This window comes from Protomyctophum parallelum (genome assembly GCF_964188405.1).
Source record: "Protomyctophum parallelum genome assembly, chromosome: 20".
NCBI classification, from domain to species: Eukaryota; Metazoa; Chordata; class Actinopteri; order Myctophiformes; family Myctophidae; genus Protomyctophum; species Protomyctophum parallelum.
In genome coordinates this window covers 23,032,799-23,045,826 of record NC_139718.1, presented here as the reverse complement: position 1 = coordinate 23,045,826, position 13,028 = coordinate 23,032,799, and the positions used below count along the sequence as shown (strand labels likewise).

The following is a 13,028-nucleotide window of genomic DNA, read 5'->3' as shown; positions in this document are numbered from 1 at the left end:
TCAACATTTACCAAACATAACATAACGGAACATTAAAGTCCAGAAAGGTGTGTAGGTCAAGAACATAGTGACACCAAACTTTTGGACACCAGCATTCAGACCACACACCCACCATCTCCATGGACAGTGTCTAACACACTGCCAACTCACACAGCTGACAGCAGTTCTTAAATAGGGCCCAGGTGGCCCTTTCTTCTGATGAGAAGAAAGGGACCCTTTGGTGTGGTTTGGGCTTTAGAGTGTATCCTTGTTCTTATTTTTAAATGGAATAAAAATTAAAACAAGGATACTCTCCTGCAGCCAGTTATGTGTGTTTCTGTAGCAGAATCAGAAAAATGTTAAGAGTACACCCCTCTAACAATGAGATGCCTGTCAGGGTGAGGATATGAATACCATATTGTTACTCAATATTGCCACCAGCTGAGAGCATAGCTGTACTACACTTTCCTTCCGGTCTATTTCATAGATTAAAACATACATGTAACTGATGAGAAGAATAGAGATCATTTGCATTCATGTTTATTAATGTCAAAGCACTATTCATACACAAACAACACTAGTCAAAAGAGAGTATGGTACATATATAGTGGGAATTTGATTTGATTATAGTTGACCACAATTTAATTGGTATTTGTTCAGGGATAAAAACATTATATTACAGACATTATTCTGTATTGTATTAGCAATTTTGGCATCCATTTTACTATTTACACAGTTGCTATGACAATTGTATGTGTATGCTATGGATATTTTTACACTTACTCATCAATAATATTTATACCACAAATATTTTATATTTTTTTAAATATTATATATTTTGTTTTCTTGGACAATTAATAGTCATGCTCAGACTTTTGGTGTCAACATGTTTGAGCTTCAGATGGAAAACAAAATGTATCTCTGACATCACAATGTTTGATGACAGAAAACAAGAACACACATCATGCATAGTAGTTTCAAGGTCAATCAGAGGTCAGACAGACATACAGAGCTATGACCATAAAAATTATCTAAAAAGGTTTTTTCTGTATGCGCTTTCCTCGTTAAGGTGACTCTGTAGTTCAGTGAATTTGTCCAAACTCATAATTCAGCCACATGAACATGCACAAATTGTCTTTTGTTACACACATATATCACATAATCAATATTTAAATACAGATGTTACGATTATACATATTTTGGGACCACCACTTTTAAATAACTATCAGGGACACAGGAACATTAGCAATCATTATCCACAGACATCCAGTAGCAGTCCATAATGAAAGAAAAATAAAATCATTGTGACTGCTGCCACAGATCCATTAAAAAATCAATGCACTATACAGGTTGGTTATTGAGGAATATAGGCATTGTTCACCCATTTCACTCAATATATCTATTAAATGCTACAAGCTGTTATAACTGCCCTCTACACAGCATATGGAGCTAATTGTAAAGAGCCAAGTAAACAACAGCTGGTACAGACTCATTGAGAAATATTAATGCATCCCAGATTTGTACTCAGATGAAGTCACCTGTTCGGCTATCCATGATTAAATGACATGCAGAGAACTTTACGATGTTGTGTAAATGTTTCAACAATCATTGTGCTTCGACATCAATATTCAATTTGTCAAATAAACATTGACAAGTTGACCACTGTCCGCATACTTGAACTGGACTATCACAGTAAATGGTGCATTTATATAGCGTCTTTATCCAAGGCGCTTTACATAGATTGTGCATTACATTCACCCATTCACACACACATTCATACACCAATTGCGGTGGAAGCCATGCAAGGTACCAACCAGCACATCGGGAGCAATGTGTGGTTCAATGTCTTGCCCAAGGACACTTCGACATGTAGACAGGAGGAGCCGGGATTTGAACCGCTGACCCATGGATCATTGGACGACCTGTTCTACCTCTTGAGCCACAGTCTCCCCACAGTATTCTGAACATCACAGTATCCACAAATTTTATACGACTTTCCCACCTTTTCAGTATTTTGACTTTAGTTCAATAATTATTAGTATATATCCTTATATCCTTATAATTTATTTGTATAGTTATAACATATAATATAAACAAGATATCTTTTACTAAATAGATATTAAGTATTATACACTGATATTTAATAGTCAAATATTTTTCCTTGAATATTCCTTGAATAGACAAGGAGACAAGGTTAACAAATTGCTTCATTATAGTAGTAGGTAGTCTAGAAAAAGGTCTTCCGTCTTCACTATAATTGAGAAATATTTATTGGAAATAGCGATGTCCCGATCACATGTTTTTGCTTCCGATCCAATTCCGATCATTTGATTTTGAGACATACCGATCTTTCCCGATCCGATCTTTATATTTTTATATAACACTTGCCATATCACAATAGCAAATATCCTAATGTACAGTATGTCACTCTAGTCTAGTCTGTGTTGCCTTTCAATTATTGAAAGGCAAAATGTGACTATACTTTTATTAGAATGACTGTCATTGTGTTTTTTTTTCTTTCTATGAAAGCATGGAATCATAGATGTATCAATAATGATGTATTGGTTAATATAGAACTGAAGTCAATAAAGTTAAAAGAGTATCTTTCTCATTCAGAGAGAGTACTACAGACACCTATGCCATCATGCATAGCGGGGGTTGCATTTCCTTCGTTTTCATCATAGGGGTCTTTCACGCCTCTGAGTGTGACTAGTCTTTGTTTGATGATCTCTGACTGAGACCAGAAGGAAAACAACTAGCATAAACACAACTGTTTTTACAAAATCTCATTGCTTATACATCTTTCTTTGAGATTTACATTAGACAATTAAAAATCCGATCTTTTCTCCCCGATTCCGAAACATTTTGATACACAGACCTTCATCAGGTTGGTGAGATTATGTGTACCGAATTGTCCCCAATAAATATTTCATTTTATTCTACGACGCATCTGTTGATCTACAGGTGTGCTGTTCTGTTCTTTTATAATGGTCTATTCTCTGATAGAAAAGAATTAGATTTTGCATTGTGCACATACAGACAAATAGCCCATGGCATGGCTAATGTCCTTGACGAAAACATCTTTGGTCTATCAATGAATAGCTGTTAGCCACAGCAAATATCCTTTTTGATTGACAATATTTCATCAGATGTGCCCTACTTTTCATGTTTCAGTTTCTAAAACACTGTTGATTACATAGTCATAATACAGTGCAAAAAAGCACGTGTCACATGCTGTACATGACATGATCAAAATGGGTTACATCAAATTCAAATAAGTTCTGTAAAGCAATTGGCACAGGTTATAGGAAACCATTTAAAACAAGTTTGCAATACGAAATTAATTTGGTGCTTGAAGTTTCCCACAAAAAGATAATAATAAAGTTGATCTCATACCTCATTCTGAGAGATCAGACACCATGATGCTTAAAATTAGCACCCTTACCAAAATGAGGAGCTGGTGCTGTACACTTGAAGAAATGGTACAGACTCATAAGACTTCAACACACCATCTCTGAATCTCTCACACAGTGTGAGGTAGTCAGGTAGTACTGGTCTTGTGTTGTTTGGGAGCTCTAATAGACAGTGCTAGGTCATTCCTTTCAACTTGTAAAAAAAAAGAAGAAAATAAGAAAAAGTTGGTATTGTAAGAATTGGAACAACTTTGTAAAATGACAATGAGTTTTCCTTTGACCAACAGCTCTAATTCCCTATATTTACAAATGCAGACAAATACACAAATAAATGAATTAAAATTAATAGAAATGAACAAAATAACATTAGTAACAATGGAATTATCAGTTATCAATATGAATGCTCAATTTTAACTGAAGGCCATTGAAAGCATGTATGAAAGCATACTGTATAGGTAGTGTGATTCAAGTCTCAGTAAAGTAAAAAGACACAAAGGTAACACTCTAAACCGCCTTTCAAGTATTTTCAAAAGTTGGAGAATTCCCATCCTCTACCAACCTTTGTGGTGAATCATATTATGTACAAAATAATGGATGCTATTCTGTTTGTTGGTTGAAATTATGTTGAGATATTAAGAAGATGAATGAATTCTGAATCGAATTACCGTATTATATGCAAGTACATAGATCCCCATAAATAAATGAAGAAAAGAAAGACACAGAGAAAATATAAATTGTTCCATTCAAATACTGATATGCCTGCATAGCATGCATATACACTTTTCACAAGATTCACAACAAAAAATAAAACAAAAAGATGGAAAGGAATGACACTGGCTGTCTGTTTTAGCTACGAGAGCTCAACCAATGTTGGAAAAATCAATAACGTGACTGCCAACCAAGGTCACCTGTCATACTCTGTCGTCCGGGACTGAGACTACTGTGGGACAGCAGGCTACACTTCAGCAGCAGACGTCATAACTAGGCCTTGTTGACAGTAATAATCAGACTCAAGACTAAAGGTTTCGTCCCCACTTGTCCTGTGGTTCCTCCAGACTCACTGCGGTGAGAAAGAGTAGAAGGGAAACTGGCCATCATCCTCGTCCACGAAGAAGCACTGGAAATAGGGCATGTCATCTGTGGAAAGAGCCCATTTATATACATTATATAGACATTGTTTTCCTTGTTAGATATTGACAGAAATGTGTGCTGGTAATGAGACTTTTCAGATTTCTGTGTAAATATTTTCCATGATCAAAAGAAACGCACCTTCCATGATATAGGGGTCTGGTGGAGGTACTGTTAAAATAGACAAAGATTAAGGATTAATGTGGCACATTGTCATTGGGGATTTTTCAAAGAAAGGGTAATTCCTTTCTTACCTTCTAGTTTCTCTTCTTTAGTTGTTTTCTTTGCAACAGCTTTTTCTGTAACAAACATAACGATTTAAATTAATACATTTTTATGTTGGTCTAGCTAGGCCTCCAGGCTTAGAGATTTTATAAATTCAATATGCACATATTGTCGATATTACTAATTAATTCAGTTTCTTATTATTCAACGACAGGTACCTTTTCTCAGACACTTATTTCTCTTTGAGACAATGGCTACGTTTACATGAGCAGTTAAATCCCCTTTTCATTCCGAATAGAAGTTCAATCCTATTAAACGTTGTTATGTAAACACCTACAAAAACTTACATCCGAATGAAAACGCTCGATGCGATCTAAAAACCATTCCGATGTCACTGGCCGGATTACTCCGATGTTCAATGCGATTGAAAGAAAATTGGACTCATGTATACACTGCTTCGGATGTAAATTCATTCTGGTCTTTCTGAGCATGCTCATTTCCATTGCGCTCCAACTCCAAGGCGCTCATAAGCCTCATATCCAAGGCGCGCCGAGGAGTTTGCACATAGAGCGCGTTATTTCGTGCATTTTGTGTGTGTGTGTGTGTGTGTGTGTGTGTGTGTGTTCAACGGTCTCTCTCTCACACACTCTCTCTCTCTCTCTCTCTCTCTCTCTCAAAAATAACGAGCGACCCGATACAATAATAATCAGTGTGTTGCATGCCCTGGCCGTGCTGTAGATAATAAAGTAGGCTACACATAAAAATGAGATGATCACCTTCCCAGCGGAGAAGGGGAGCCGCAGCAGGTGGGGAAAAAAAAGACGGTAAACATAATATGTATGTCCGTCCCTATCCAAGCAGCAGCCTCAAAACTACTGCGGAATGAAATTAAGGGATTTCAAAGTGTCGTCTTTCGTCTGAAAGTCACAATGAATGAACTGCCTATATTTTATGTGTCCAACAGATGGCGTAGTTTCACGTGAATTAACATGTATCATGTCTTCTATCACTTCTCCATATAAACACTCATTCGGAATGATCATTTCCCATGTAAACTCGCGGCAAAAAACATTACATCGGATGCATTTTATTCTGAAGTATTTATTCGGAATGATCACCCTTCATGGACAGTTAAATCCCCCTTTCATTCAGAATAAAAGTTAAATCCTATTAAAAGTTGTCATGTAAACACCTACAAAAACTTAAATCGGAATGAAAATGGCCAATCTGATTTAAACTTAGATCTGATGTAACTGACCGGTTTATTCCATTTTTTAAATCCTATTGAAAAAATTGTGGACTCATGTAAACACTCATTCGGGTTTAAGTTCATTCTGGTCTTTCTGTGCATGCTTGTTTCCATGTAATTGGTATGGCTATATTATGCTCTTGTTTTGCGATTAATTATAAGAAACTAGACATGTTTAATTTCACATCTCTGAGAGCAACCTCTCATAGGCTACAGGATACATCAAATATAAAGTAATATGGCATAAAAGTGTTTTTTTATTATTATTTTTAGAATAGAAGTAAAAGTATTGGAAATTGGAAATACTCAAGTAAAGTAGAAATATCTCAAATTTTTACTTGAGTAGAGTACTAAACTAAATGTACTTATTTACTTTCCACCACTGGACGTAAACATATCCGCCCTGCCCCCTATCCAATCAGAAGCCTTCCCAGCCCCAAACCTGATGTGGAATGAAATAATGGGATTTAAAAGTATTGTCCATGTAAACACTCATTCGGAATGACCATTTCCCATGTAAACACGCAGCAAAAAATTTACTTCTGAATTAATGAATTCTGAAGTTTTCATTCTGAATGAAAAAGCCCTCATGTAACCGCAGCCATTCACTCGTCTTAATATTAACAATAACAGAGTATTTTTCAAAACAAATCGCCATTTTTCACTTCAATTCTGAACGCAACCTTCTGTTTTACTTTTTCTTACCAATTACATGATGAATGAACATTGGATTTGACTCAGGGCTAATCGTTTTACATTATGCAAAACACATGCCTCAGGTATTAGTAGTTGCATGTTGAGACACATTTAGCAGCTATAAAATCTGACAAGACAGCATGATGTATTATGCTGGGTCCTGGGAATAATGACAGAGAATGATGAACGATGTGATCTTCAATTGTGATAATTAATGTGGCCTTGACAAAAACGTAGTCCTTAAAAACATGATTGGCATGACAGAAAAAAACCCTATGGCACCTTTCTTCACATCAGTTGTTTTGACTTTCTCTTTTGCAAAGTCAGTTATTGCGCCTGAAGGTCACAGTTTACTATGAAAACCTGAATCTCCTGTCAGTCACGCCTCCATATATGGTCACGCCTTGTGACATCACGCCTCCATATATGGTCACGCCTCGTGACACATCACGCCACCATAATGGCCATATATGAAGATCACGACACTGACCTCATCAAACCCTGGATAGCCAATCATGGAGAAGGCTGGATCATCACCTAGAGATCATTCTGCATATATGGAGCCGGCCAGCAACTCTACATCTGACCTCAAAACCTCAAGCCCTTAGATCTCCATATATGGAGCTGACCTGTTCTGACATTCCATATGTTGATCTGACCTCATCAAACCCTGTACACTCAAGACACGATCCATATATGGCCAGACCTCATCAAACCCTGTACACTCAAGACACTGCCCCCGCTGCCACCCTTAGATCTCCATATATGGAGCTGACCTGTTCTGACATGTTGATCTGACCTCATCAAACCCTGTACACTGAAGACACTCCATATATGGCCCGTACAGAATTCATTCCATATATGTTGATCTGACCCCCCTTGCCAAAGCGCCAGCGCTCGCCGTCAACGAGGCAGATGTGTGCACACGAGCTTTAGGGCGAGGTATTCATGGAATGCCATTCAAGGTATTCATGAAGATCACTGCTTTGCACAGGTATTATTGCTTACACAGTTTAGTTCATAATAACAATAAATATATTACTTAAAATCCATTATTAACAGTGGTAAATAATCCCTTCAACACATATTGAGATAATTTTGTTTTTTCATGCATTATATCTCAATATGTGTTGAAGGGATTATTTACCACTGTTAATAATGGACTATAAACTGAATGGTAGTTTACCTTTCTTCACTGTGCCAGGTTTGGCCTTCTCTTTTGGAGGCTCCATTTCTGAAAGACAAAAAGTGGTCAAACATGGCCCAAAAGCACAAACAACCTTAGATGAAAAACCACAGCTTAGTGTTTTAACCGGTGACTATCTAATATATATTGCAATCATGGTAGTATAAAAAATGGCATATGGATGGTTTTCAATTGTTAATAAAGGCCACCAACCACCACCGGTTAATAGCTCGCCTTCGGCAATGGATTTGCAGCTCCACAGCTCAGAAACATCATGATAGCAATGATCTGCTTTCAAATAAGCAATGCGCAATTTGGGCCAAGAGTGACTATATGATTATTTATTTTAAGTCTAAAGTAGCTTGCAGGACAAAAAGCATAGAGAGCTCAAAACCAGTTAATCTTTCTTTCACAGTGGCAAAACACATCTGTACCTCTCAGAGTCACTGGTTTGGGCAAGTCTTCTAAGGGGTCTGTGCAAGAAATAGTGCGGATTACTACAACAACTGCACGTATTAGCATTTTGTTCATCTAGATTGAGATAATTTGTAATTTATCCTTTGCATCATTAATGCAAATAAAAAAATACCCAACTGATATTTTGTTAAGTAAATAAGAAGCAGAATACTGACTAATGGATGTGCAGTATTTAATTACTTTTGTACCTTTCATCTTTTTTCTTTCCGGTGATTTCACAATTGGTTTCGTTTTTGGCTTTTCAGCTTCTGTACAAATACATCATGCATGTAATAGTACATAGTACATATGTATAGCATAGTAGTAAATATGTATAGTTTATATGTATAGTGTATGTATAGTTTCATTATATAGATATTCCACTGTTACTTTCTTAGCTTACGCATGTTTCATGATAAATGCTTTTATGTGATGTATTCCCATGCTTTTGTTCTTGCTTAAATGTAAGTCGCTCTGGATTAAGAGCGTCTGCTAAATGCCTAAATTGTAAATTGTAATTGTAAATTGATGTAAGAATCCAATTATTTTACATTTACGAAACAGGCTTTGAACATCTATCTCTATGATTAACAGCAAGAGAAATTTACCTTTCTTCTCGGCAGATGGCTTAGCCTCTTTTGAAGCTCCAGGCTCTAAATGATGAAAGAAAAATATCAAATATTACATACTCATAGTCATAAATAAAAATAACTTAATTATTATGTGAAACATGCTATTCTAAACTGTATAGCTTTTTCAAAACCACAGATTTGTCCTTCTCTTTGAGCACCTCAGCTACTCAAACACAGTAGCAAATACTGTAGAATGCATTGAGCCATTCACTTAGTTGAGACATACAACAATCACATAATCATGTGCAAAAATCCTACTTTTCTTTGCCGTTGTAAATGTGGATGTCTTATCTATAAGCTTAGGTTCTGAAATAATCACATGAGTAAAGGAGAACATTTTCAACAAATGTCTTGCATTGGTGATGGCAAGTGAGGCCACCTCCACTGATTACTGTCCCCATCCAGAGCCATAGAGTAAGACAGAGTTAGGACAACTCTGTTCACGTCATGGGGCCAGTCCAATGGTGGCTCTTTTACATAGACTTCTATTGGTTTGTCCCCATTTGAAGGCTTCAAATGGGGAAAACCGGAAGTTACGGAATGCATTGAAGTCTATGGGCTTGCGAGTACTTGAACGATGTGACCAGGCTGTTTTCTGCCCCTCAATGTCGTAACTCTGTCTTACTCTATGGCTCTGCCCCCATCCATGTAATTCTACAGAGCACTGAGATGCATTGCTTTATCTCTAGTTAAGCAAGTTAGTTACTACATAAGATATGCTTTCTTACTAATGTTATCACACTTGCATGACCGATTTGTGTCACCATCCTGTAGTGCATTTATACAATATTGCAAATGAGCAATATCACACTTGTTGTGTCATATACCTTTTTTCTTTTCAACAGCTGAGTTAGGCTTTTCCTTGGAAACCACAGGTGCTACAGTATTACATTGATAATGGTTTAATTCAACATAAGGACAATAAATTAACAATAAAAGAGAAACAATTGTAAGAATCAGTAACATCCAACATAAACAAACCTTGTGTTGGAGTCACTGGTTTGACCTTCTCCTTAAGCTCAGGCTCTAAAGACATAAAATCAACAAATCATCAGTTAATTTTACAACAATCCTCCTAGTAATATGAAAGACATGAACTGTATATACCGGTATTCAACATTTTATATATGTCTGCAAAAAAACAATATGTTTTTTTCCACAATAATGAATCAAGCATTGATGCTTTGATGCATCACTCCTCAATGTGCAGGGTTTTGTTTTTTTAAGGGCACTTTTATTCTAGCTATGAGGGTGGATTCTGCCAATGCATTTCGATGGGAATGGAGCGTTCTTTTTCAGCAGCAAAATTCCCATTGAAATGCATTGGCCGAATTCGCCCTCATAGGTAGAATAAAAGTGGGGTGTGAGCCAATGTTTTTGTTGCCATCACAGTGTAGCATATATGCAATATAGATGACATATATGACATAATACAATAGGATAAGTAGGATTTAGGCTTTTACAATAATATAACTAGCAACTTAGGACACAAGCTACTTGCTACAACAGGTATGTACTCAGTAATGTTGACAGTTTGTGTATTACTGCATATAGTGCATTTGTACATTTTCCAAATTAGCACTACATATCACACGTGTCGTATACTTTACCCTTCTTTTCTGCTTGAGGCTTTTCCTTGGAAACCACAGGTGCTAGAATATTATATTAATGAATGTGTCAACCGGATTGCATACAGTGAAGTAATGATATAAAACTGATTAACTGATTAAAGGAAAAATAAAAATATTTGTAAGAATCAACATTGTGTTCAAACAAACCTTTTGTTGGTGTCACTGGTTTGACCTTCTCCTTAGGAACCTCAGGCTCTAAAGACATCAAATCAACAGCAAATTCAATAATCTGGTTTAATTACGAATGGTATATTACGTGAGCTAAATCAGAGGTGGAATACTACTCCATTGGTGTGTCTGTGCATGTGAACACTGAATTTGTTGTCACTATCACACAAGAGCTACACATACCTTTTTTCAGTGGCACAACTTTGACCCTCTCCTTTGTTAGACTAACATTTTTCGGTGGGACTTTAACCTCTGCAAAAATGGATACAATTACCTATTGTGCACAAAAACTACAATTAAAAAAATACCTAAAAGTTACTGGAAAATGTTCCCTGTACCTTTAATCACTGGGGTTGGTTTTGTCCTCACCACTGGTGCCACTAGATAATTGAATTTCAATATTATTGCACATAAATCATAGCCTGGTACAGTGAATGCTTGAAGATGAATCGATCAATTACCTTTCTTAGCTGGAGTTGCCTTGAGCTTCTCTTTTGTGACAACAGCTGCTTTAGGCGTTTCCTTGGAAACCACAGGTGCTAGAATAGTATATGAATGATTGTGTAAACTCAAATGCATACAGTGAAGTAATGATGTCACATATTACCATCAAAGGTGGGGAAAAAAAACACCTGATTAACAATAAAAGGAAAAACAAACAATAATAGAATAAGCAACATCCTCCACAAACCAACCTTTTGCTGGAGTCACAGGTTTGGACGTCTCCTTAGGAACTTCAGGTTCTAAAGTAATAAAATCAACAAATGCTGAGCTCATTTGATGCAACAGTAAGCAAAGTCATTTTGATCAGTTAACATGACTGTTTAGCATAATATAGTTCACCATCATTTTACAACATAGAATCTTTGCAGGAAGGTTGAAAACAATTAAAGTTTGAATAATTTGAAGCATCGCAGATATAGATTATATTAAATCTTTACATTCATTGTGTAGGTTTTACTGTGGCGTTTATCAACTTGCAGTTGGATTAGCATAAGCTACTTATCACAAATTTTACAAATTAGCGTTATAAATATCACACATCGTCTCATTACTCTCATATACCTTTCTGCTTTTCAACAGCTGCTTTAGGCTTTTCCTTGGAAACCACAGGTGCTAGAAAAATATTAAAGATTGTAACTCATGCAGTGAACTGATTAACAATAAAAGAGAGAGAAACAAAACATGTGTAAGAATCACTAACATCGTGCCGAAACAAACCTTTTGCTGGAGTGACCTTCAGTTTAGCAACCTCGGGCTCTAAAGACAAGAACTAGCTGTCAGTCAATTTGCTGTAACAATGTTTTACAAGCTTTTCACAATAATTTCAAGCACCAGAGATGTGTTCACTCACTCTTGTATTGGTTTTAGATACAGACAGACAGATCGTCGACAGACAGACAGACAGACAGACAGACAGACAGAGACAGACAGACAGACAGACAGACAGACAGACAGACGCACATGCACACACTTTTTACTATTTATAATGTCTCAGTCTGACATATGACAAATTATGACAAAATGTATGCATTTAACAGGTTTATGTTTTAGTATTGACCTTTTGCGGCAGGTTTGGCCTTCTCTTTTGGAGAAACAGGCACTGGAACAAAAATAATCACAGTGTAAATAACTATATATAAATGATTTCAAACAATTTAAAGATTTTTGTGTAAATAACAAACAATAATTAATTTAAAGTAAGTACAACAAATTAAACTTTTACTGTACATACACACAATACTGTATGTATTAGGAATGATGCCATACTCATTGTACTGTATACCAGATAAGTTATTAGAACAGTTTATCTTCATAGATCAATCCACAAAATGTAAATATATTACAGACCATGGCAGTAATTGTGATTTTCATCATATTACAGTAGCTTGCCATTCGCCGGCTATTGAGAATCATACTAACTGCAATTATGGTCAAACTGTATCATGTAAGATTGTCATCTTTGACAGACCGATAAAATTAAGCCTACGCTAGAGGGTAGACATCTGGGCAGCTCGATGTAAAATTGTCTATTTTGTCCAAAATTGAAAACAAATCAATATTAAGTATTTTTTAAAGTAATGTAATGTATAGCCTACATGATGTAAACATGCACACCATGGTGCATCATATCAGACTTAATTTTATCCTTCAACTTCTTATGAGTTTCCTCAAAATGACTGGATATACCTTAATTGTCAATGTTCTAATCATGTGTGTGTATATATATATATATATATATATATATATTGTGGGGTCTCGCGA

General features: G+C 36.1%; 1 protein-coding gene across 2 annotated transcripts in view; it reads right to left on the bottom strand.

Annotated features, from left to right (window-relative positions):
• Positions 1-503: 503 nt before the first annotated feature.
• Positions 504-13,028, bottom strand: part of LOC310878212 (uncharacterized protein) — a 39,390-nt gene continuing 26,865 nt past the window's right edge. Inside the window, exons 38-55 of one of the 2 annotated variants that reach the window (XM_083792387.1) lie at positions 12,325-12,366; positions 11,985-12,023; positions 11,829-11,879; positions 11,459-11,506; positions 11,225-11,302; positions 11,102-11,143; positions 10,947-11,015; positions 10,743-10,790; positions 10,575-10,616; positions 9,946-9,990; positions 9,792-9,842; positions 8,941-8,985; positions 8,542-8,601; positions 8,311-8,349; positions 7,877-7,924; positions 4,775-4,819; positions 4,662-4,691; positions 504-4,529 (exon numbers count right to left, since the gene is read on the bottom strand). In XM_083792387.1, the coding sequence (XP_083648513.1) occupies positions 4,450-4,529; positions 4,662-4,691; positions 4,775-4,819; positions 7,877-7,924; positions 8,311-8,349; positions 8,542-8,601; positions 8,941-8,985; positions 9,792-9,842; positions 9,946-9,990; positions 10,575-10,616; positions 10,743-10,790; positions 10,947-11,015; positions 11,102-11,143; positions 11,225-11,302; positions 11,459-11,506; positions 11,829-11,879; positions 11,985-12,023; positions 12,325-12,366 (902 nt within the window). In that variant the 3' untranslated portion in view covers positions 504-4,449. The remainder of the gene's footprint in view (positions 4,530-4,661; positions 4,692-4,774; positions 4,820-7,876; positions 7,925-8,310; positions 8,350-8,541; positions 8,602-8,940; positions 8,986-9,791; positions 9,843-9,945; positions 9,991-10,574; positions 10,617-10,742; positions 10,791-10,946; positions 11,016-11,101; positions 11,144-11,224; positions 11,303-11,458; positions 11,507-11,828; positions 11,880-11,984; positions 12,024-12,324; positions 12,367-13,028) is intronic. The other variant, XM_083792388.1, reaches the window with a different exon arrangement.